This window comes from Haliotis cracherodii, unplaced genomic scaffold, assembly GCF_022045235.1.
Source record: "Haliotis cracherodii isolate W230 unplaced genomic scaffold, xgHalCrac1.p SCAF_23, whole genome shotgun sequence".
Lineage (NCBI taxonomy): Eukaryota > Metazoa > Mollusca > Gastropoda > Lepetellida > Haliotidae > Haliotis > Haliotis cracherodii.
Genome location: NW_027266279.1, coordinates 3,780,351 through 3,805,729, shown reverse-complemented (window position 1 = coordinate 3,805,729; position 25,379 = coordinate 3,780,351). Strand labels below are relative to the sequence as shown.

The 25,379-nt window shown below is 42.2% G+C and overlaps 1 protein-coding gene across 1 annotated transcript in view; it reads left to right on the top strand.

Moving 5' to 3' along the window:
- The first annotated feature begins 255 nt into the window (after nt 1-255).
- LOC139471525 (complement C3-like) overlaps nt 256-25,379 on the top strand; it is an 87,187-nt gene continuing 62,063 nt past the window's right edge. The window contains exons 1-13 of the mRNA XM_071253902.1: nt 256-363; nt 4,442-4,608; nt 4,807-4,998; nt 5,585-5,655; nt 11,568-11,693; nt 12,829-12,871; nt 13,555-13,645; nt 14,848-14,947; nt 15,622-15,864; nt 18,454-18,609; nt 21,236-21,340; nt 22,859-22,921; nt 23,602-23,802. Of these exons, the coding sequence (XP_071110003.1) occupies nt 281-363; nt 4,442-4,608; nt 4,807-4,998; nt 5,585-5,655; nt 11,568-11,693; nt 12,829-12,871; nt 13,555-13,645; nt 14,848-14,947; nt 15,622-15,864; nt 18,454-18,609; nt 21,236-21,340; nt 22,859-22,921; nt 23,602-23,802 (1,641 nt within the window). The 5' untranslated portion in view covers nt 256-280. The remainder of the gene's footprint in view (nt 364-4,441; nt 4,609-4,806; nt 4,999-5,584; nt 5,656-11,567; nt 11,694-12,828; nt 12,872-13,554; nt 13,646-14,847; nt 14,948-15,621; nt 15,865-18,453; nt 18,610-21,235; nt 21,341-22,858; nt 22,922-23,601; nt 23,803-25,379) is intronic.

Sequence of the window (25,379 nt, the reverse complement as noted above, 5' to 3'; positions counted from 1 at the left end):
ATGTAATCATGTGTCTTTGAAAATTGCGCTCTGTCTGTGATGAAGGCAATGTTCCAAGAAATATCTAAAGAACCCCCATCCCCCAACCCCCCACCCCCCTCGAAATAACCACTTCCTCCCTCCAATCTGCACTCTCAGCCTCCAATGCATCCGTGTTTATCCAGCCAATCAGCGATGACCCAGTTCCGTTAATTGACCTGGAGATAAACTTAGAGTCGCTCGTATATACACGTCAACTCTGTTTATATTCAATTCGCTGTGTCAGACTACGCAGTTTCCCATGTGCAGCTCGTGCCCGTCCAAGATGTGGGGCGCGAAAGCTTTCTTGGTGTTTTGCGTTCTCGGACACATTGGAATAACGAGGTAGGTAGATCTAATATTGCGACATGTATTTAGTAATCATAGCTGGATCATTTGAATTAACGATTATGATATAATTTTTCGGCTCCTCACAATATACAATATACCATTTTTATCTAAAATATAAATTATTGTTGTACATCACTACCGCCCTAATGGGACCTTTAGAATTATCTATTAGAATATTGTTTTTCGTTCCACTACAATGTACATGGCTCCATTTTCAAAAGAAATATATCATTTATTGTTGAAATCATTGCAACATGACCACTCTCTTTTTGAAAGTGTGAAATCGTATCATCATCCGTTAAAAAATATATATGATAAACAAGTGTGATGTTTGCTGTGTATGAGAACAAGATGCAGGCGAGTATCCATTCTTTAACTTTAATTTTAATTGATCTACATTCTACGATGTTGAATGGCCAAAAATATCAGTTTTACAGTGTGATTCGTTGTATACACGACATGCACTGTCGTAATTGGTTATTGGTTTGACAACTAAACAGACCAGACGCATGTTAACCGACATGCCGAAGACAGGAATAAAGTCAAAGTTTAAAGCTAGTGGTAATATGTACTGTATATTTTCATAATCTTAAACGATGTTTATTCATTTCGCGTTTAAAGACTCACATAGTATACTCTATACAACAAAATTAAATATAATATTGTAGAATTGATTAAGTACTTTTACAGTTTATACCATGGGTGGTATACTTATCTAAGATAAGCATCACTTACGCCTCACCTTATCTTGAGATGAATGCAAACAATAATCGCCATGTTTTGAAAACGGCAGACGAAAGACGAAAACCAGCTGTTGTGGGTTATTCAGGTCAGTCCTGTAAAACCTACTTTGTGCGTGTTTCTTATCTTTCGCCCGTCCTAAATTACCATTCCGCCTTACAATATTGCTTTTATATTCACCCATTCATGCGTTTGAATATATGTTATTATGCCCCGTAATTTCTTTCAACGAATTTCACGATTCATAAAAAGTATTACTGTGCGTAGAAATGAAGTTTCCCCTGTATTTTAGCCTTCCGATTTTCCGTCTTTAAGCTCCCCACAACCTAACAATTAGTCCATGAAAACGTTTCTAAGTAATCTGTTTTTTCCAAAATAACCCTTCTTCGTCTGTTTTCGGATGGATTCAAGGAAACTCGATTTGGTTTCGTTTGATCTGGACTTGCCTTTGCTTTTAACAAAAGATTATTGTTAAAATATAGATTCCACAGTCATAGATAACGATATCGAACCTAGTTCTTTATTTCGAATTGAAAGCACACTGTAATTTTTTGCAAAACTGATTTACACAATAAACAAGAGGTGTCAGAGTGAAAAAAATGTTTTTTTGGGGTGGATCTGCACCAAACTTGCCTTTTTAGCCGTGTCGAAGAGGTCTTTGAGTGCACATAAACTGTGACGTGACGATATTTCGTCCATGATAGTGTTGGTGATGGGAAGTAATTATCAGTTACTGAATCATGAAGTACGTGTATGTGTATTGAAACAGTCGTCTTATGGAAAGATACCTCTGTTAGGCGCTGTGGGTTAACTGTCACATTACCATCTACCATCCTACCGGGTATCCATTTGCTGCTGTGTGAACAGAGGCATATTTCAAACAAAGTCACTTGCCCGAGGTGTGGGGTAGGACCCAAGAAGCTCTCAGGAGCCAGGCTGCCGAACAGAGTCAACCATCCAATGCTCTCCGCGCTGTTTTACGACACCGGGTTTGGTGCAGTGTACGTGTATTTCTATATGCGATAATTACATAGAATATAGGAACAACAGATGGAAACCATGATTGACTTCTTGTCAAACTAATCACGATGTTGTGCAAGCAGTGTTAACCCTTTCATTGTTAATTACGAGAATGAGATTGGCCATGGAAGCTCTCTATACATATTGTGCAGTAGTGTAGATAATTAACGGAATCAGCCTAAACCCGACTGGCAATTGTTCTTTGTGAATTGCATAACTGTACCTATGGCTTTTTGCAACCGACCCGTGAGGACCCGGGGTAGAATAGGTCTTCAGCAACCCATGCTAGCCGTGACAGGCGACTATGCTTGTCGTAAGAGGCGACTAACGGGATCGGGTGGTCAGGCTCGCTGACTTTGAATATGCATGTCATCAATCCCAATTGCGTGGATCGATGCTCATGATATCAATCACTGGATTGTCTCATCCAGACTCAGTTATTTACAGACCGCCGTCATATAGCTGGAATATTACTGAGTGAGGCGTTAAACAACAAACCAACCAAATAACTTTTGGCAACCATCGAGCGGTACCTTAAGACCTAAAGTAACACGTGACCGAAGTACGTAACAATGAAGTTCCCTTTGTTAGACAATAGTGTTAAAACTATACCAGTTAGGAATGTGTAGAAAAAAGGTTCTATGCTGCCAAAACATGAGGGCTTGACCCTTGTAACCTTCACCTTTAAAGGAGACGATGGGGTAGCTAAAAAAAAAAAGAAGTGCTCACGGTAATGGAAAAAAACTGTTTTTTCGACCTCAGATCTAAAATAAATGCAGTTAATATACAAAATATGTAAATATTCAAACAACTAAATTAGTACTAATTGGCCGTGGCACAAATACAGCGTATCAAATGTTTTTGTGCCTTTTTACACGTAAAAGTGTGTACAAATGTGAATAAAACAGACTATTTTGAAACAGGGCATAACCAGGTGTAAGTAGATCAAGGTGACCTGTGACACCTTGACGACAGGTGAGAACAGGTGCATAATGCCTATAGTCTGTTTCTGCTATGTCAATTTGGACTTAATTTTATTTTTGAATGTTGAAAGTGCCGACAAATTACCTCCTGTAAAGTACATTTTGTATTGTTCACTGAGATCAAACTAGCAAATCCAGACTAGTACTTTTCGAGTTGTTTTGTTATTTCGTATTTACAGCTACGCTTTGTGTCTATTTTTAAATTGAGAAAAACATTTTTTTTTCCATTCCCCTCATGGGTACAATGTATACAGCCAACTGCCGGCGTCCCCACTGTGATACTGCTGGAAAATTGACCAAACACTCACACTCTTTCAGTAAACACCTGGACCCCTTCCATAATGCGAGCTGAGGGCTCAGACAAGTTTAATGCATGGGAGTTAAGAGCGCCGTAACGTTTGGATCATTTTGTGAAACCGGATCCTGAATGTTCTACGTAAGAAATAGTGTCATTAATGGTAAATAGTATTCACACATGTAGACGCATCCACGCGGAGTTGCGTCCTTTACGGGTCTGTTCTAGCTTCAGAGTCTGGCTGGAATACCCGATTATGAGCCCTCCAGTGTTTTAGTGAGTGAGGGAACTATATTCCAAACCGAACTCAACAAAATGTCATTGATACCGCGGATTGTCACGTTATGGAGGAGAGCAAGTGTTGGTGTTAGACGTTTGCCAGTTGGGTGAAATCCATGGGCGCGAGTAAGGACATGACCAACCAGCAATCAGGGTTAATATTGAATTCGAACGCACGATAACAGAGTCGTGAAACATCTAAGGGACGCAACTCTGCACAGCGAATGTCAGTGCCTCAGACGACTTGGTCACCCGTGTTGAAAGTGGGTCAAGATGTCAATCATCGGTCAGCTGGTAGAGATCTGGAGTTGGCTTCATATCAATACTTCCCGTGAAAGAAACTACACCAATTTGACGTGGCTAGTATCTATCTTGATCATGCATTTTCATTGCTGAAGTGTTTATGTTCCGCTGCCCGAAGTAACAGGTCTCAAAATCGCAAGATAAGTATTCTGCCACTGCTGTTCGTATTCTTCCACAATTATTCCTTTTGTAACCTAAATTGTACGTCAAAGATGAAGAGCAGATTTGTAAGCAATTGATATTGCGTGAAATAAATACCATGTGTTTTCTATGACATTTTTTAAATTACAGTTAGAACAGTACAACAACACCTGGGTGTGCAACTTTCTTTATGTTCTACTTTCTTTAATTTCAGCATATTATTGCCATGGAGAAGCCAAATGAATAATCATAAACATTATAAAGTCACAAACAATTTATAAGCTACAATACTGTTACAAACTGGTTTCAGGGCGTTTGTCGGAGTTATCGCCCCTGGAAAAATTCGCCTTGGAACGAATCAGAAGATATTTATTCTAGGAATCGGTCTGAATGACAACGAGCTGGAGTATAGGGTGAAACTTAACCCTGGAAGCCCTACCCATACGTTCTACAGCCAAACACACACAATTCAGAATGGTGAGAAAACCTACACACTATATTCTAGAGATTTTATAGGCGCTTCTAGCTGATGCTTAATTTAGACAGACAGGATGCTGCTTTGTCACTTGAAATATTTGAACAATACATTTTCTATGGGTTGGTCATTTTAGGGCTGTCGCTAAGGAAGTTTATCGTGTCACTTTGCACCTCTAAGATATCCTTGTCATCATGTAGGTGTGTTAACGCCAATCGACATCATGGTCAATCCTAGCGACATCGTCCCCGACACGTCAAGTGAGGTAACTCTCATGGTGTTATCCACGCGACGAGGAGGGTTTAACAGAGAGGTTGGTATCGAGATCGACAGAAGTCCTGGCTATTTGTTCGTTCAGCTGGATAAGCCCATCTACACTTCCAGACAAAAAGGTGACATTTGTTTTTTTGTGTATGTTGTTTAACGCCGCACTATTTCAGCTGCATGACGGCGGTCTGGATCGGACAATCCAGTGATTGACACAAGCGTCGATCCACGCAATTGGTATACGATGACATGCATCAACCAAGTCAGCGAGCTTAACCATCCGATATCACGACTCGCCTCTAAAGACAAGACTGGGTTGCTGAAGACCAATTCTAACCGATTTAAGAGGGGAACAGAATCTCAATTTAGTTGATTTTTGTTAGCATTTTGCTTCCCTCCGAGTTCAGTTTTCGATGGAAAACATATGTCGTCATACATGTTTCAATCAGGCGTTACGTCATGTACATGTATGTCTCACATCGATGTTCATGTACAAAGATACATCTGGGGAAGAACTCTAGTATTGTGTACATAAATGGTCGATACACATATGTGGTTTCAGATTTGAGGATTTTTTGGGAGGCTGAAATTATAACATTTGAAACCTCCGGCTTTAGCCATCTTTTTCAAATTCCTGGCATCAAATACTCAATAACACCCGACAATCTGAAAACACGTGATTTTGATCTCCAAATTGAATCACGATTGCAGTGAAGTACCGAGTGATGGCCGTGGACGAGGACCTGAGATGGGCGCCATGGCAGGTTCAAGTCAGCCTACTGGTCAGCAGCTTCTTGTGGTTGTGGTCAGAAAGGGAACTGGATGTTTTGTTTGTTTTTTAACGCCGCACTTAGCAATTTTCAAGCTATATGACGGCGGTCTTTAAATAATCGAGTCTGGACCAGACAGTCCAGTTATTAACACCATGAGTATCGATCCACGCACTTGGGATCGATGACATGCATCAACCAAGAAAGCGAGCCTGACCACCCGATCCCGTTAGTCGCTGAACTGGATGTGGTGGAGGGTATTTTGTGGAATGATAGTAGTGTATGGGGATTGCGTGGCGTTAGTGTTTGTTTGTTTGTTGTTTAACGCCGCACTCGGCAATATTCGAGCTATATGGTGTTTTGTGGTGGTTGTTGTGTGTGGTAGTTGCGTGGTTGTGGTTGTGTGGCGGGATAGTGTATTGTGGTGATTGTTGTGTGTGGTAGTTGCGTGGTTGTGGTTGTGTGGCGGGATAGTGTTTTGTGGTGATTGTTGTGTGTGGTGGTTGCGTGGTTGTGGTTGTATGGCGGGATGGTGTTTTGTGGTGGTGTGTGGTGTGTGGTAGTTGCGTGGTTGTGGTTGTGTGGCAGGATGGTGTTTTGTGGTGGTTGTTGTGTGTGGTAGTTGCGTGGTTGTGTTTGTATGGCGGGATGGTGTTTTGTGGTGGTTGTTGTGTGCGGTAGTTGCGTGGTTGTGGTTGTATGGCGGGATGGTGTTTTGTGGTGATTGTTGTGTGTGGTAATTGCGTGGTTGTGGTTGTGTGGCGGGATGGTGTTTTGTGGTGGTTGTTGTGTGCGGTAGTTGCGTGGTTGTGGTTGTATGGCGGGATGGTGTTTTGTGGTGGTTGTTGTGTGTGGTTGTTGCGTGGTTGTGGTTGTATGGCGGGATGGTGTTTTGTGGTGGTTGTTGTGTGTGGTAGTTGCGTGGTTGTTGTTGTGTGGCGGGATGGTGTTTTGTGGTGGTTGTTGTGTGTGGTAGTTGCGTGGTTGTGGTTGTGTGTCGGGATGGTGTTTTGTGGTGTGTGGTAGTTGCGTGGTTGTTGTTGTGTGGCGGAATGGTGTTTTGTGGTGGTTGTGGTGTGTGGTAGTTGCGTGGTTGTGGTTGTATGGCGGGATGGTGTTTTGTGGTGGTTGTGGTGTGTGGTGGTTGCTTGGTTGTGGTTGTGTCGCGGGATGGTGTTTTGTGGTGGTTGTTGTGTGTGGTAGTTGCGTGGTTGTTGTTGTGTGGCGGGATGGTGTTTTGTGGTGGTTGTGGTGTGTGGTAGTTGCGTGGTTGTGGTTGTGTGGCATGATGGTGTTTTGTGGTGATTGTTGTGTGTGGTAGTTGCGTGGTTGTTGTTGTGTGGTGTGTAGAAGTTGCGTGGTTGTGGTTGTGTGGCGGGATGGTGTTTTGTGGTGATTGTTGTGTGTGGTAGTTGCGTGGTTGTGGTTGTGTGGCATGATGGTGTTTTGTGGTGATTGTTGTGTGTGGTAGTTGCGTGGTTGTGGTTGTGTGGTATGTAGAAGTTGCGTGGTTGTGGTTGTGTGGCGGGATGGTGTTTTGTGGTGATTGTTGTGTGTGGTAGTTGCGTGGTTGTGGTTGTGTGGTGTGTAGAAGTTGCGTGGTTGTGGTTGTGTGGCGGGATGGTGTTTTGTGGTGGTTGTGGTGTGTGGTAGTTGCGTGGATGTGGTTGTGTGGTGTGTAGAAGTTGCGTGGTTGTGGTTGTGTGGCGGGATGGTGTTTTGTGGTGATTGTTGTGTGTGGTAGTTGCGTGGTTGTGGTTGTGTGGCATGATGGTGTTTTGTGGTGATTGTTGTGTGTGGTAGTTGCGTGGTTGTGGTTGTGTGGTGTGTAGAAGTTGCGTGGTTGTGGTTGTGTGGCGGGATGGTGTTTTGTGGTGGTTGTGGTGTGTGGTAGTTGCGTGGTTGTGGTTGTGTGGCATGATGGTGTTTTGTGGTGATTGTTGTGTGTGGTAGTTGCGTGGTTGTGGTTGTGTGGTGTGTAGAAGTTGCGTGGTTGTGTGGCGGGATGGTGTTTTGTGGTGATTGTTGTGTGTGGTAGTTGCGTGGTTGTAGTTGTGTGGCATGATGGTGTTTTGTGGTGATTGTTGTGTGTGGTAGTTGCGTGGTTGTGGTTGTGTGGTGTGTAGAAGTTGCGTGGTTGTGGTTGTGTGGCGGGATGGTGTTTTGTGGTGGTTGTGGTGTGTGGTAGTTGCGTGGTTGTGGTTGTATGGCGGGATGGTGTTTTGTGGTGGTTGTGTGTGGTAGTTGCGTGGTTGTGGTTGTTTGGCGGGATGGCGCTTTGTGGTTGTGGTATGTGGTAGTTGCGTCGTTGTGCTTGTGTGGCGGGATGGTGTTTTGTGGTGATTGTTGTGTGTGGTAGTTGCGTGGTTGTGGTTGTTTGGCGGGATGGCGCTTTGTGGTTGTGGTGTGTGGTAGTTGCGTCGTTGTGCTTGTGTGTCGGGATGGTGTTTTGTGGTGGTTGTGGTGTGTGGTTGTTGCGTGGTTGTGGTTGTGTGGCGGGATGGTGTTTTGTGGTGTGTAGAAGTTGCGTGGTTGTGGTTGTGTGGCGGGATGGTGGTTCGTGGTGATGGTTTGTGGTGATTGTTGTGTGTGGTAGTTGCGTGGTTGTGTGGCGGGATGGTGTTTTGTGGTGATTGTTGTGTGTAGAAGTTGCTTGGTTGTGGTTGTGTAGCGGGATGGTGTTTTGTGGTGGTTGTGGTGTGTGGTAGTTGCGTGGTTGTGGTTGTGTGGCGGGATGGTGTTTTGTGGTGATTGTTGTGTGTGGTAGTTGTATGGTTGTGGTTGTATGGCGGGATGGTGTTTTGTAGTGATTGTTGTGTGTGGTAGTTGCGTGGTTGTGGTTGTGTGGTGTGTAGAAGTTGCGTGGTTGTGGTTGTGTGGCGGGATGGTGTTTTGTGGTGGTTGTGGTGTGTGGTAGTTGCATGGTTGTGGTTGTGTGGCGGGATGGTGTTGTATGATGGTTGTGGTGTGCGGTTGTGGTTGTATGGCGGGATGGTGTTTTGTGGTGGTTGTGGTGTGTGGTAGTTGCGTGGTTGTGGTTGTGTGGCGGGTTGGTGTTTTGTGGTGGTTGTGGTGTGTGGTAGTTGCGTGGTTGTGGTTGTGTGGCGGCATGGTGTTTTGTGGTTGTGTGGTGTGTGGTGGTTGCGTGGTTGTGGTTGTGTGGCGGGATGGTGTTTTGTGGTGATTGTTGTGTGTGGTAGTTGCGTGGTTGTGGTTGTGTGGCGGGTTGGTGTATTGTGGTGGTTGTGGTGTGTGGTAGTTGCGTGGTTGTGGTTGTGTGGCGGGATGGTGTTGTATGATGGTTGTGGTGTGTGGTGGTTGCGTGGTTATGGTTGTGTGGCGGGATGGTGTTTTGTGGTGATTGTTGTGTGTGGTAGTTGCGTGGTTGTGGTTGTATGGCGGGTTGGTGTTTTGTGGTGGTTGTGGTATGTGGTAGTTGCGTGGTTGTGCTTGTGTGGCGGGATGGTGTTTTGTAGTGTGTGGTAGTTGCGTGGTTGTGCTTGTGTGTCGGGATGGTGTTTTGTAGTGTGTGGTAGTTGCGTGGTTGTGGTTGTGTGGCGGGATGGTGTTTTGTGGTGGTTGTTTGTGGTAGTTGCGTGGATGTTGTTGTGTAGCGGGATGGTGTTTTGTGGTGGTTGTTTTGTGTGGTAGTTGCGTGGTTGTGGTTGTATGGCATGATGGTGTTTTGTGGTGATTGTTGTGTGTGGTAGTTGCGTGGTTGTGGTTGTTTGGCGGGATGGCGCTTTGTGGTGGTTGTGGTGTGTGGTAGTTGCGTCGTTGTGCTTGTGTGTCGGGATGGTGTTTTGTGGTGGTTGTGGTGTGTAGAAGTTGCGTGGTTGTGGTTGTGTGGCGGAATGGTGGTTTGTGGTGGTTGTGGTGTGTGGTAGTTGCGTGGTTGTGTGGCGGAATGGTGGTTTGTGGTGGTTGTGGTGTGTGGTAGTTGCGTGGTTGTGTGGCGGGATGGTGTTTTGTGGTGGTTGTTGTGTGTGGTAGTAGCGTGGTTGTGGTTGTGTGGCTGGATGGTGTTTTATGGTGGTTGTGGTTGTGTGGCGGGATGGTTTTTTATGATGGTTGTTGTGTGTGGTTGTGGTTGGTTGTGGTGTGCGGGATGGTGTTTTGTGGTGTGTAGAAGTTGCGTGGTTGTGGTTGTGTGGCGGGATGGTGTTTTGTGGTGATTGTTGTGTGTGGTAGTTGTATGGTTGTGGTTGTATGGCGGGATGGTGTTTTGTAGTGATTGTTGTGTGTGGTAGTTGCGTGGTTGTGGTTGTGTGGTGTGTAGAAGTTGCGTGGTTGTGGTTGTGTGGCGGGATGGTGTTTTGTGGTGGTTGTGGTGTGTGGTAGTTGCATGGTTGTGGTTGTGTGGCGGGATGGTGTTGTATGATGGTTGTGGTGTGCGGTTGTGGTTGTATGGCGGGATGGTGTTTTGTGGTGGTTGTGGTGTGTGGTGGTTGCGTGGTTGTGGTTGTGTGGCGGGATGGTGTTTTGTGGTGATTGTTGTGTGTGGTAGTTGCGTGGTTGTGGTTGTTTGGCGGGTTGGTGTATTGTGGTGGTTGTGGTGTGTGGTAGTTGCATGGTTGTGGTTGTGTGGCGGGATGGTGTTTTATGATGGTTGTGGTGTGTGGTGGTTGCGTGGTTATGGTTGTGTGGCGGGATGGTGTTTTGTGGTGATTGTTGTGTGTGGTAGTTGCGTGGTTGTGGTTGTATGGCGGGTTGGTGTTTTGTGGTGGTTGTGGTATGTGGTAGTTGCGTGGTTGTGCTTGTGTGGCGGGATGGTGTTTTGTAGTGTGTGGTAGTTGCGTGGTTGTGCTTGTGTGTCGGGATGGTGTTTTGTAGTGTGTGGTAGTTGCGTGGTTGTGGTTGTGTGGCGGGATGGTGTTTTGTGGTGGTTGTTTGTGGTAGTTGCGTGGATGTTGTTGTGTAGCGGGATGGTGTTTTGTGGTGGTTGTTTTGTGTGGTAGTTGCGTGGTTGTGGTTGTATGGCATGATGGTGTTTTGTGGTGATTGTTGTGTGTGGTAGTTGCGTGGTTGTGGTTGTTTGGCGGGATGGCGCTTTGTGGTGGTTGTGGTGTGTGGTAGTTGCGTCGTTGTGCTTGTGTGTCGGGATGGTGTTTTGTGGTGGTTGTGGTGTGTAGAAGTTGCGTGGTTGTGGTTGTGTGGCGGAATGGTGGTTTGTGGTGGTTGTGGTATGTGGTAGTTGCGTGGTTGTGTGGCGGAATGGTGGTTTGTGGTGGTTGTGGTGTGTGGTAGTTGCGAGGTTGTGTGGCGGGATGGTGTTTTGTGGTGGTTGTTGTGTGTGGTAGTAGCGTGGTTGTGGTTGTGTGGCGGGATGGTGTTTTATGGTGGTTGTGGTTGTGTGGCGGGATGGTTTTTTATGATGGTTGTTGTGTGTGGTTGTGGTTGGTTGTGGTGTGCGGGATGGTGTTTTGTGGTGTGTAGAAGTTGCGTGGTTGTGGTTGTATGGCGGGATGGTGTTTTGTGGTGGTTGTGGTGTGTGGTAGTTGCGTGGTTGTGGTTGTGTGGCGGGATGGTGTTTTGTGGTGGTTGGGGTGTGTGGTAGTTGCATGGTTGTGGTTGTATGGCGGGATGGTGTTTTGTGGTGGTTGTGGTGTGTGGTGGTTGCGTGGTTGTGGTTGTATGGCGGGATGGTGTTTTGTGGTGGTTGGGGTGTGTGGTAGTTGCGTGGTTGTGGTTGTGTGGCGGGATGGTGTTTTATGATGGTTGTGGTATGTGGTAATTACCTCGTCTGGTGGTTGTGCTGTGTAGTGGTTATGTGGCATGGGAGTTTGTGATGCTTGAATGTCGTGGTGGTATGTGGTGGTTGAATTGCACAGTGGTGTGTGGATTTTGAATGGCGTGTTGGTGTGTGGTGGTTGTATGCCGTGGTGGTCCTTGTACTTTAATAACTTTGTTATTGTCATCTACAGAATCCCAGAGGCCATCTCATAGACAGAGTGACGACCAATGCATCTGAAGCTTTCACTGGCTCGGAATTCCCCTTGTCAAAAAACCCAATGAAAGGGATATGGAAATTAAGGGCTTCTTACACAAATGTAAGTACGGGGCTCTCCTATTGCAGGGTGCAGTAAAATGATTATAATTGTTTAATCATTGCGCGAAGAAAACATTGGTTTATGTATTGACATATATTGCAGCGGGCGTCATAATTTGTTGTGCAGAGGGGTGGTTGTGTCCCTAAGGCGTGTCATATGATCGTGGGTTAGAATCCCAGATTGGTTTGTTGGCACAATACCCGTCCTCGTGGGGTTCACGTGAAAACGCCTAGAACATCTTCAACTTCGTATGCAGGGGCAACTCAACTCACTCACTCACTCGCTTTCAACATTCAGTGAAATGCTATGACACGAAGGCAATAACATTCCAACTAAAAAAAACCACTCACCCAGTGATGTTATCTCACATGATTGTTATCTGTACAACCGATACGTTCTGTGTTAGGAATTATTGTCTTATAAAACTTGATCAACATTTACACGAGTGGGTGAGTGGGTGTGTAGGGTTCCACACCGCATCGAAAAGTATTTTAGTTGCTAGTAAATCACGTCCTGACAGCTCAATGTGCGATGAAAGCCCGAAGTGGAGATACGTTCTAAGATTATATTTGAGACTTTAAACTAACCATTCCATAAATAAAACTATTTGTTTGTTTTGATTGTTGTTTAAGAAGGCACTCGGCAATATTCCAGGTGTAAGCTAGGTTGCGGCGTGAAAGTCTTGGCCAGACAATCCAGTGACTGATAATATTCGCAATTATCGCCGCGTGAGACACTTTGACACGCAGTCAACCCATTTAGGGAGTTTGACCACCCGTTCCCGTTAGTCGCCTCTTATGAAGACGAATTCTATCCCGGATTTTCACGGTAGTATGTTCAGTGAGGAGGTCAGTCAGGAAGCCACCCGTGAGAACTCCAGGTTATAATTGCCCACAGCGATCTATGCTCCTCGCCAGAAGCGACTTTAATGACCGGGTGGTCAGACTCGGCGACTTGGTTGATTGCGTGTCACAGTCCCCAAGCGACGATAGTTACGTATATTCTCAATCACCGAATTACCTGGTCCAGACAAAATTATTTACAGGCCGCTGTCATATTGCTGCACTATTGCTAAAAACAACAAACGAATTTATCCAGAAGATTTATAATATATGTAAACTCTGATGATTTTCAGGTTTCTACCGTTTCTGAAGCTACATTTGAAGTGAAAGATTATGGTAGGTGCTTGGTTTGCTTTGACATTATCCATTGATTGTCATGACTACAAGTATGTTACCGTGAATATAGTACACATGATCAAGCCCTCCTTTTCTTTCCTTTTGTTATTATATTCCTTTTTAAGCCCATGGGATTATATTAAATTTAACATTTTGGGTGGCCGGATCCTAGGTTTTGGGCTCGCCAGAGGAACACATCAAGAACGCAGGATTTTATCAAGATCACGTGGACCAATCAGATCTGACATGGATGTATGATAACCCCCCCTATTACTCAAACGTCTCTTCCTGGTGGTGTAACTCAATTTCTTTAGAGTTAAAGGGTCGTTTTTTCATGGGTTACATCCTCGAAATGTTTGTTTTTAGGCCCAGGGCTTGAATTTAAATAAAAATAATGCTCATTAATAAAACACCGTAATTAATCAGTGGGCTTAAACACTTAAATGGGCGGCATTGTATACTCGGAGTGAGTAGTGAGGGAGTTGGGTTTGACAACGTTTTGAACGGTATAGTTACACTCCTTCCTTGTTATTGTTATTTGAAAATTACGACATTCCATAAATAAGTTACCAAAAATTTACACAGTACAATTGATAAGAAACGTATGTATGTACACCTATTCAACTTATTCAATTTGATTATTATCAATATATGAAACGTTTGTCTTGCTTTGAATTTCTCAGTTTTGCCTCGGTTTGGAGTTCGAGTCAAGTCGAACCAGACAAGCATGGTCTGGGACAACACCTCGCCTCTCCTGTTGTCCATCACAGCCGTGTAAGTCAGTAAAATCTTCGATTATGTATATAATATAGATCTTCAATTTATTACGTGCTCACGCAGAGACAGAAGCGAAATATGCACCGAAACGAAACCATGATGGTATTTTGGTCCAGGGCACTTTCTTTCACAACGCAGTCATTCATTTACGTGCTCGTAAAGTTTACTTCACAGTCTAAGAATTTGCACACAGCTACACAAAAACTGACGTAAACCGCAACCACATCACACGCCCCAGAAAAAATACGAACTGGAGCTCATTCCGTTTTTGATGTAGGAACATCATTTAGAGTTATCTGCCGTGGCAGGAGCAGACGACTAAGCGCAGTTGAATGGAGGAGGAACGCTCGAGCCAACATACTATTTTTGCTACCTCACACACGCAGTTAGCTCGAGCACTGTCTTTATCCCTGGCTTAAATGTTTTCATGAACGCAAGACCACAGTTGGTATTTCCAAGTTACGACAGTTTCACCCACTTAGACTGCTTTGAAACAGTACCCTGGGGAATGTATCATAATAGAATGGAGATAAATACACTTGATCATCGAGGATGGTATTCAGTAAATACCCATACTCATCAGGTATTTTATCCATCTAATCCCCAGGATATTGTATATCTGACAAATGCTATATTTGGGATTACGTTTTCTAACTAAAATACAAATTCTAGTACTTTTGGAGGTTGAGTCCCATCCCGGGTTAGAACCCACACTCTCAAGAGTGAGGTACCTAATCACAAGCACACAAAAGTCAGTGATCTAATCCACTCACCTACCGAGGCTTCCACAAAAGTGGAAGTCCGACAACTGGTTGTCTAGATCACATACTTTGTGTACCCCTCTGATATTTGTCTGCAACAAACATCAACAGTGGAAACAATATATCTGATACAAAAATGAAGAGTTTTTAATGTATTATCATGTTTTCAAGCATCAGACGAGATGCGGTTTGTGCTCTAGTCCATCATGAACGATAAGGTTGTTTTTCATTATCTTATGCCTATATTAGACAACAAAAGTATATATTTTGTGTAGCTATTTTGCAAAATATTGCAGTGTGTCAGTGTATTTTATGGAACCTGCATAGTGGTTGTTTCCATGGAAATTTGTTGGAATTAGTGATTAAAACAAATATTTATATTTACAATAACATAATGATTGAAATTAAAATGTGCTACTTTCTCCACAACTATTTCAGATACATGTATGGCAAACCAACTCGTGGACGAGTGTCAATGTCTCTTGTGGCCCGACTGCTTGACTTGGAACTTCCTATCATGAATAATCTCCAGCATCAGGTAAGACATGTAATACATGTTGATGTTTTACGCATGGTATCTAAACATCTGATTACATTTGAGGTGATGAGCACCCCACCTGGCAATAAGCATTGAGGTGATAAAACTGGTCAGTTTGGAGTCAGTATACTGTGTTTGAGTTGAGTATCCTTGTTAAACCTTGACATGGTATCTCAGTGCGCTATCACTATGAAACTGGCATAAGTCTGGACTAGTACAAGCAGCGACTCACACATGGATGCATGTCGCGATATGAATACTGACGATATGAATGTGACGTTAAACCCCATTTCATCTTACCCGACATATTGTGTCCTATTTTGGGTGCTGGGGAAGCTTTTAACTGGTTAAAGCTTTCACTCGCCGTGCAGAAAGCCTGAGTTTGATTCCCAACATGGGTATAGCGTGTGAAGCCCATTTGTGGTGTTCCCTGCCATGATATTGCTGGTATTTTGCTAAAAGTAAAAGTGGCATTAAACCATACTCACTGTTTGAATGTAGAAGTCAGTGTCATTGGCAGTGACACGGATATATTCTCAGTATGTGTTTTTCTTCGCAACGACTGCTTTGAACCCAATCCCTACCTCCTATATGTATTTTTAGCCTGATGTTTTTCATGAAATCAATACCTTTCTTGTCTTGTAAAAAAATCCCATCTTTTACGTTGTTTGTAGTTGAACGCCTCTGGACAGGTCGATGTCGTCATTAATGACGAGGAGCTAAAAGATTCAGAGGCGTTGAGAAGTCTTAGAGAGGAGGTTTGCAGCATCTACGTAAAGATCAACGTAACAGAAGATGGCACTAACAGTGTCGTGCGGGAAGAGTATTTAGTCACCACATTGGCATCGTACCCTTACAGTCTGACTGTTGTAAACAAGAAGAAATACTATCAGGCTGGACTTCCCTATACTTTTGAGGTAATATTACATTGAAATGTCAATGATTACTACAAGGCACTGATATGTTTATTTGTTTGTTTTACTATCCCAAATACTTATGATTTTTTTTTACAAAGTCGTCTATGGCACTGCAATTCGCTGTGTAGGTTTGCGCCCACTAGGCGCATTAGAGACCTATGGGTTCAAATCCAGGGTTTTCCCTGTTTATATTGTAGGTTTTTCCGCACCAGACCCCTTGCTCATAGGTTTGATCAAATTAGTAAGGACCTGGATCACTCTGGCTTTCCTCCCTCATCAAGGTGAGATGCCGTGATATGAATAAAGTCAGAGATCCAGATAAGCTGCGTATCTGCGTAAAAAACGCATCAGAAATGCAGAAATACGCAGTAAAATAATATCCAAGCGTATCAAATACGCAACGAACATTACAGATACGCTACAAAAATAAAACTTGTGCGTATATTCAAAATATTGTGAAGTAACCCTGCGTATTCGACTGGCAAATCAGCAACTTATTTTGAAATTATAAACGGGCATTCCGTCAACCTTGCCAAACTCCATGATGACAGTTACATCATGATCATTTGCCATCACACTTTCTTGTGGAAGTATCGTGGTATTTTTTAGTCCTATAAAGCTCTCGAACCCACACAACACCAGTTTGCAGGGGCTAGATGAATAGTGCTTTTAAATATTTAACTTAAATACCCACATGTGTAAAAACTAGTGGGTAACAGAAATTTGAATACCCAGATAGAATAGCTGATACGCAGTGATTTTAAAATGCATGGGTAAAATACCCACAACACCAAAAGCTTATCTGGAGCTCTGATAAAGTAGTGTTCAAAGCGGCGTTAGGCCAATCTCACTCACGACAGACCCTCCCGTGACTCATTGTTGTATTATCTGTAGTACCGCTCCGTCACCTTACAGGGCTGTACCCGAGGAAAACAACACAACTGGCTCAAACGCCAATGACTACAAGTACCATAGCAGTAGGATGTAATAATGTCATAATGGGATATTTTCAAAAAATTAAACTGTCCCATAATCTTTTGAGAAGTTTGAGTGTGCTATTAACTGTTTAAAGAAATGAAATTGTCAGCCAATTTAATAAAAAATAGGCTCATAGCTGTAAGTGGAAATTTTCTGGTTTTGCCGATGTACTGAAAAAATAGCTTGTCTCACATAAAATGGTTGGTCTCTGAGTAATACTTAAACAGCAAAGTGACAAGTTTCTCATGACAATTTAGACTTCACTTAAGCACAATGTAGGGGAAATAATACCAAGGAAAAAGATATACCGGTACAGACTTGTCTGTAGACTTGAAATATCGGAATGCTGCAAGATTGTCTATTATCATCCATAGAGTTCGAGAAAAGCGAGTAAATTAAATTTATTATTCACTCTCACTTTTGCTTTGTCCATGTGATACGAATTTAATTGTTGACGCACTAGATACAACATGTTGTCCCTTTTTCAACATGGTTTTTCCCTTTTCTCGTCTATTTTTAGTTATCAATTTATATAATGTTCACCGTTATTTTGCTTTTATGCAAGATGGAATCTCTTTCGTCAGATTACTGAAACTGTTTATTCTCGGGTGTTGATGTTTTTGTTTTATTGAAGACACCAATACTGCTCTGCAGTTAAAGATCAAGCTTAGATAATAAGGATAGTAGTACCTCCAAGGTAGGGCTGGGACGAGTCCTGATTTAGTACCCAGGTACCCACCACCCTATTACCCGACCCTACCCGGGTACCCGCTGTAGATATTTAGAGATAGGTACAAACTGTCCGATTTGGAAAAGTTTAACTGAAGCCCTGGCAAAATGTATTTAAATACGTGGGTAAAAGTTTACTGCATGAAGTTTTATCTTTATTCAAACATATTAAAGTAGGAAGGAATGGGTGCATTGTCAGAAAGAAATGGGAACATTAGTGACTTATAGTGTAACCATAGAGTTTTAGATGTTTTTTGTCATTAAACAATATCGCACGTGACTAACCACGGGTCCGGGTAGTCCTATGGGTACCTGGGTCCCACTCAGGACCCACCCAACCCGAGTACCCGAGTTACCCGTCCTAGCCCTACTCCACGGGTGCGTCATTTACACAATACAACTAAATTTGTACTACATTTACACAAAACAATGGTTTGATAATTGTTTTGTATTATCAGTACAACATACAAGTCTCTCTAAATTTGTCATTACTTGAGTTATGTCTGACGATGTATCACCATCTGAACCACTGTTGTAGTAGAATCATGATATTATGTCATTGAGAAAGTGCTGGTATCTTACCCAGAGTGGTTAAGAGTAGCATTTCTGAAAATATAAAGTCAGGATTGTTAAAATTTAAAAAAAAAAAACCCATCAAGTCATGATTTGGTTAGAAGTTTATATCTTGGGAAAAGAAATATGTCAAGTTTTTAATAGAGATGTTAAACATTATCATTTCATTAAATCTGTTGATACCCTACTAAGTATTGAATCCATACATTTGACTAAAATATATTTTAATTATATTTCAATGTGTGTCCAACCTCAATGTGGGTGCCTTTGATTGATTGTTTTGATGAGTCAACTGTTTTCGTACTTTAGGTGGAAGTTACCAACATCGATGAGAGCATTGCCAAAAACGTGCCTATAGTCATTGTTAAGATGCCAGGGGAGGAGACGACAACCTTGACGTCCGATAACAGAGGCAGAGTGAGTCGCACCTACATCGCCCCTGACAGCGGCGACATGGTCTTCAGGGTATGTTTTCTTTTTTGCGATATCCTCCGGAGGGTGGAACTGTGGTTCCTGTACTGGCCCCGTCACAAAGTTCAGGTTTAATTCTGCATGCTGATTCAGTATGTCAAGTTTGTCATTAGCGTCCCGATAAATACACCTAGCATTATCTTCCTTCAACCTCTGGTTGCCCACCCATTCACCACCCATTCACTTTTGCGATATCTTATCATTTGACCTCACACTGTCAAAGTGCGTGTGCTTACCTTGTGACCATATGCATTGCTTACATATGACCATGTGCTTGCTCACTATATGACCACATGCATTGCTTACATATGACTATGTCCTTTGCTCACTATATGACCACATGCATAGCTTACATATGACTATGTCCTTTGCTCACTATATGACCATATGCATAGCTTACATATGACCATGTGCTTTGCTCACTATATGACAATATGCATAGCTTACATATGACCATGTGCTTTGCTCACTATATGACCACATGCATAGCTTACATATGACTATGTGCTTTGCTCACTTTATGACAATATGCATAGCTTACATATGACCATGTGCTTTGCTCACTATATGACCATATGCATAGCTTACATATGACCATGTGATTTGCTCACTATATGACAATATGCATTGCTTACATATGACTATGTGCTTTGCTCACTATATGACCACATGCATAGCTTACATATGACCATGTGCTTTGCTCACTATATGACCACATGCATAGCTTACATATGACTATGTGCTTTGCTTACATATGACCATGAGCTTGCTCACTATATGACCACATGCATAGCTTACATATGACCATATGCTTTGCTCACTATATGACCATATGCCTTGATTACATATGACTATGTGCTTTGCTTACATATGACCATGAGCTTTGCTCACTATATGACCACATGCATAGCTTACATATGACCATGAGCTTTGCTCACTATATGACCATATGCATGGCTTACATATGACCATATGCTTTGCTCACTATATGTCCATATGCCTTGATTACATATGACTGTGAGCTTTGCTCACTATATGACCACATGCATAGCTTACATATGACTATGTGCTTTGCTCACTATATGACAATATGCATTGCTTACATATGACTATGTGCTTTGCTCACTATATGACCACATGCATAGCTTACATATGACTATGTGCTTTGCTCACTATATGACCACATGCATTGATTACATATGACTATGTGCTTTGCTCACTATATGACCATATGCATAGCTTACATATGACCATGTGCTTTGCTCACTATATGACCACATGCATAGCTTACATATGACTATGTGCTTTGCTCACTATATGACCATATGCATAGCTTACATATGACCATGTGCTTTGCTCACTATATGACCACATGTCTTGATTACATATGACTATGTGCTTTGCTCACTATATGACCACATGCATTGATTACATATGACTATGTGCTTTGCTCACTATATGACCACATGCATAGCTTACATATGACCATGTGCTTTGCTCACTATATGTCCATATGCATTGCTTACATATGACCATGAGCTTTGCTCACTATATGACCATATGCATTGATTACATATGACTATGTGCTTTGCTCACTATATGACCACATGCATAGCTTACATATGACTATGTGTTTTGCTCACTATATGACCACATGCATAGCTTACATATGACTATGTGCTTTGCTCACTATATGACCACATGCATAGCTTACATATGACCATGTGCTTTGCTCACTATATGACCACATGCATAGCTTACATATGACCATGTGCTTTGCTCACTATATGACCATATGCCTTGATTACATATGACCATGTGCTTTGCTCACTATATGACCATATGCCTTGATTACATATGTCTATGTGCTTTGCTCACTATATGACCATATGCATAGCTTACATATGACCATGTGCTTTGCTCACTATATGACCACGTCTTGATTACCATATGACCATGTGCTTGCTCACTATATGACCATATGCATTGCTTACATATGACTATATGCTTTGCTCACTATATGACAATATGCATAGCTTACATATGACTATGTGCTTTGCTCACTATATGACCACATGCATAGCTTACATATGACTATGTGCTTTGCTCACTATATGACCATATGCCTTGATTACATATGACCATGTGCTTTGCTCTCTATATGACCATATGCCTTGATTACATATGACCATGTGCTTTGCTCACTATATGACCATATGCCTTGATTACATATGACTATGTGCTTTGCTCACTATATGACCATATGCCTTGATTACATATGACTATGTGCTTTGCTCACTATATGACCATTAGCAATTACCATATGACCATTAGCAATGCTTTGTTTAACATATGACCAAAAGCAATGCTTTGTTTAACATATGACCAAAAGCAATGCTTTGTTTAACATATGACCAAAAGCAATGCTTTGTTTAACATATGACCAAAAGCAATGCTTTGTTTAACATATGACCACATGCTTTTTGTGTGACCATTTGTTGATACATATAGCCATATGCTTAACAGTAAATCATGTGCTTATAACACAATCATGCATTGTGTGAGTTAATATGATGAAGCGATGGCAATGTTTCTAAATATAACAGCCATTTAATTTCAGTACCAACCAGAAGGTCACCCCTTGGACGAAAGTACACTGAGGGTCAAACGAGTGACATCATCAAACAGTGGCTACATTGTCATTGAAGTAAAAGAAAAACCATCGGTATGTTTATCCTTGTTGTGTATGATTAGCGTTGGGGACATCACTAAATATCAGTGATCCTTAATATTTAATTTTGACCACTCTTTTGTCTTTTACGCCAAGTGGAATCTGGACAATCGAGACTGATATTCTCAGGCGTTAACATTTTGTATTAATGTGCTTAAAAACTTAAACAACAATAAATGTGGTCAAGGTCATCCTTGACATTCAAGGGTATTATATTCCTTTCTGTCAGTAAATGACTATGGTAACAAAAATCATCTTGTGTCATGAACTTACTCACAGTAAAATTACCACTTGAGGCTAGATATATCGGTTTTTTTCCACTCATTTCAGTCATTTATAGATCATACCAGATGTCCAAATTTTACAAGGGTAAGAAAGAAAAAAATGCTAGTTTCAACATAACTGATAATGTTTGCAGTATTTTCCAAGTTTGGCATTTCCAAATTTGGCTCTTATCGTATCTTATCCTTTTTCTCACTCAGAGTTGTAGTTCAATTGTACAGTTCGTTTCAGCATTGCATATTTCGAATTGGACCCACTCTCCACCATTGCTATATTTTAAAGGGCAAGTTAAGTGAAAAAAAAGATCACGATTTTATTGCGAATCTCATTTTTCCTAGATACATTTAATAGTCAATTTCTGAGAGAGAAAAATTCATAATTTTGCGTATAAAGTATTTAAATGTTTGAGTGAAAGTGCTGAAATCACACGGTCTGTAATCGCCTTCCAAAACTAACCTAATAAGGGGCATGGCCTAAAGCTGCTGGCGCATAGGTGACAACTGTTTTCATTGCCTGATACATTTGCCACATTGTGATTCTTAACTGTTTTACATTGTGTACTGTTTCTGTTAATCCTACAAAAATAACAACATTGCATATGTAGCAGGATGTGGAGTCATCCCACAGATGACATCCTTTCCTTGTCAACCTCCTGAGGGGGGTTTACCTCTTTGGTCATGTGGACAAGGCATCCGACCTCTGATCAGAAGGTCCATGGTTCAAATCCCATCACGGAACTCAGAAATTTTATGGCCGTGACTTTGTCGCACAGCGTAGGGCTGAGAACATTCATATTAAATTAGAGGAAAATAAGTCTCGGTACCCTACTATGGGTAGGAAAGGGATGTGCCCTCTGTTGACAGAGGAAGTATGTCGCAGGATGTGGAGTCATCCCACAGATGACATCCTTTCCTTGTCAACTTGCTGAGTCGGGGTTAACCTCTTTGGTCATGTGGACAAGGCGTCCGACCTCTGATCAGAAGGTCTGTGGTTCGAATCCCATCATGGAACTCGGAAAGTTTATGTCCGTGACACATTCATTATTGAATTTGTGAAACAACATTGGATCATGACATTGTGAATAATTTTAATAACAATTAACAATTGATAACTAAATCTATGATGTATTAATAATGATGCATGTTCTGGTGGTGCATAGTAAGGTCACGCTCAGATTCATGTCAAACAGCTTTCTTAAGAAATCTAAAATGATTTTGCTCTCCGTTTCAGATGAATCAAGACTTGCCTGTCCATGTGAGGTACCATGGATCTCCTGGCCTCTATTTCATCATGGTAAGTTATACAACATAATCCTGATAATTGGTTTAAGTGTTCACCGATCAACAGACCAGGATATTAATAAACTAGTGCCAAGACCATTCACTAGGTGAATGGAATATGATGCATGATAAATTGACTTCTTCATTTTATTGATATAATTATTAAAGTTCCATAATAATGTTGTTTCTGTTGCCAGGTGACCAGAGTCTTATTGTATGTTCTTTTGATCTTATTCACCATCTTTGATTCCGAAGTGATAGAGTAGGTGAGCTTGATTTAACACCGGTTTGAGCAGTATCTTAGTTTTGTTAAGGCGTGTCAACTTGGCATGGGCGGAAAACTCGATGTGAAGCAGGTCTTAGATATTTGCCACTTTGGTGGAACCCACTAGCATTGGTATGGTGTTGACAAACCTAAGCACATCATCAGGCGATCTTGCATTCAAACCCATGATCATTGGTTTCAGTCGCGCCTTGCTCTACACAGCGAGCTGCGGTGCCTTAGATGACTGGGCCACCCATTACCCCCTTTCGTTCCTGAACTGAATCTGGATCTTGGTATGGTGACCAGACACTGTCACTGTGTTTTTCTAGGCTATGTAAGAAATGTTTCAACTCTGATGATTCATCTCTGCTGAAACTGGATTACAAAATAAGAAAAAATTATTATGTCCCCTTTTTTTTTTATTGCAGGTGTCTTCCCGTGGTCAGGTGGTTTTCCGAGAAAGTTACACTTCCGGTTCAAATGGCCATGATATCAGAACAATCCCAAGCCGGTTTCTGAAAGACATGGTGCCAAGTGCCCGGATTGTCGTGTTTTACGTTGCATCCGATCATGTGGTTGCTGACTCCACTCACCTTCTAATGAAGACTTCTTGTAGGGAGGAACTAAGGGTAGGTTAAACTGGCTGAATTTTAAAGAATGTCTAGTGTAGATTTCCCATCTTCCAAAGACACCTGATACGCCTGAGGCCACCTGTATCCTATGATTTACATGTATTTTTTACCAGATGAACATCTGCATAAAACAGCATTGACATTTACGTGTTCAGATGTCACGTTCAATAGTTACGTCATCTGGTTTGTTCTATGACGTTTCCATATTTGTAAAAATGGGTCAGTGACATTCGTGTTGATTGCTGTAAATGTTTTATTGACCGGAGTTACATGCGACAGCCAGCATGGCATTCACTCGAGTCCCCCCACAAATCATGACATCACCCGATGACGTAATACGCAAACATAGGGGAGCTTACTCTAACTAACCTAGACTGGGTTTTTACCCTGAACAGCAATAACGCTACATCCCCCTTTCCTTTGACTACTTTCATTAATTAAAGTTCAGAGTCACCTTTAAAGTGAATTTGGCACAACACGAATTAGAATTAAACATTTACCATTTAACTTTGGCACACTTGAATTTAACTGAAAACTTTCCCATGAATTTTGGGACTTGAAACATTCAAACTTTAAAGTCTCCTTTGAACGTGTACTCAACAGTACATGAAGAAATGTTAACACATTAATGTCACAAATCAAGTCTATTTGGAGGCACCACACGCCTTCCAGATCTTGTGGTAGAAGTCACACCAGTAGATGATGTTGTAGTTGTTGATGATGGTAATACAGGTACATCTACTGGAAGGGGTGCCGACGGTGAATCTGGACATGCTGATACTGGCATTGGTGCCAGTTGTTGCCGGTTTCTACGGTAACTGCCTGAAGGGGTCTCAACAATGTAAGACCCTGGAAAGTCTGTTTGTTTTGCAACAACAGCTTGACCTAAGAACTTAGACCAGACTGTCTGTCCTGGTTCAAGCTTACATAAGTCTCTAGCCTTATTTCGATGATCGAAGTTTCTCTTCTGGGCTGATTTGCTTTGCTGCTCTTTGTCCCTAAGTAGACAAGTGTCTGGTAGCTTAGGATTCAGCAATTCTGGTAGCACTGGAACTGTTGTTCTCAGGCGTCTTCCCATCAGAAGTTCAGCTGGGCTGTACCCATTCTGCAGTGGTGTAGTACGATACGATAAGAGAGCGGGGTAAGGATCTTTCTCCTTCTTGAGCAATAATTTGACAGTTTTAACGGCTCTCTCAACTTCCCCGTTGCTCTGAGGAAATGTAGGGCTACTTGTGACATGGTAACTATCTGTCTCTTGTCCCAGTTCCTGTTATGACTTCAAGACTTCAGACGTGATAGGTGCACGGGACAGAGTGTCTGCAGCTACAAGATTCTTTCCTGGAACATAGTTGACAGAGTAGTGGTATCTCATTAATCTCATGCGAAATCTCTGAACTCTGGGAGGGAGCAAGTCAAGTTCTTTGGATCCAAGCATTGACACTTATGGCTTATGGTCAGTCTCTATGGTGAACTGTAGTCCAATCTGATATGTTGAGAACTTCGCACATGCCCATGTCGTCGCTAAGGCTTCCTTCTCGACCTCTGCATACTTCTGTTCCGTTGTGGTCAGTGAT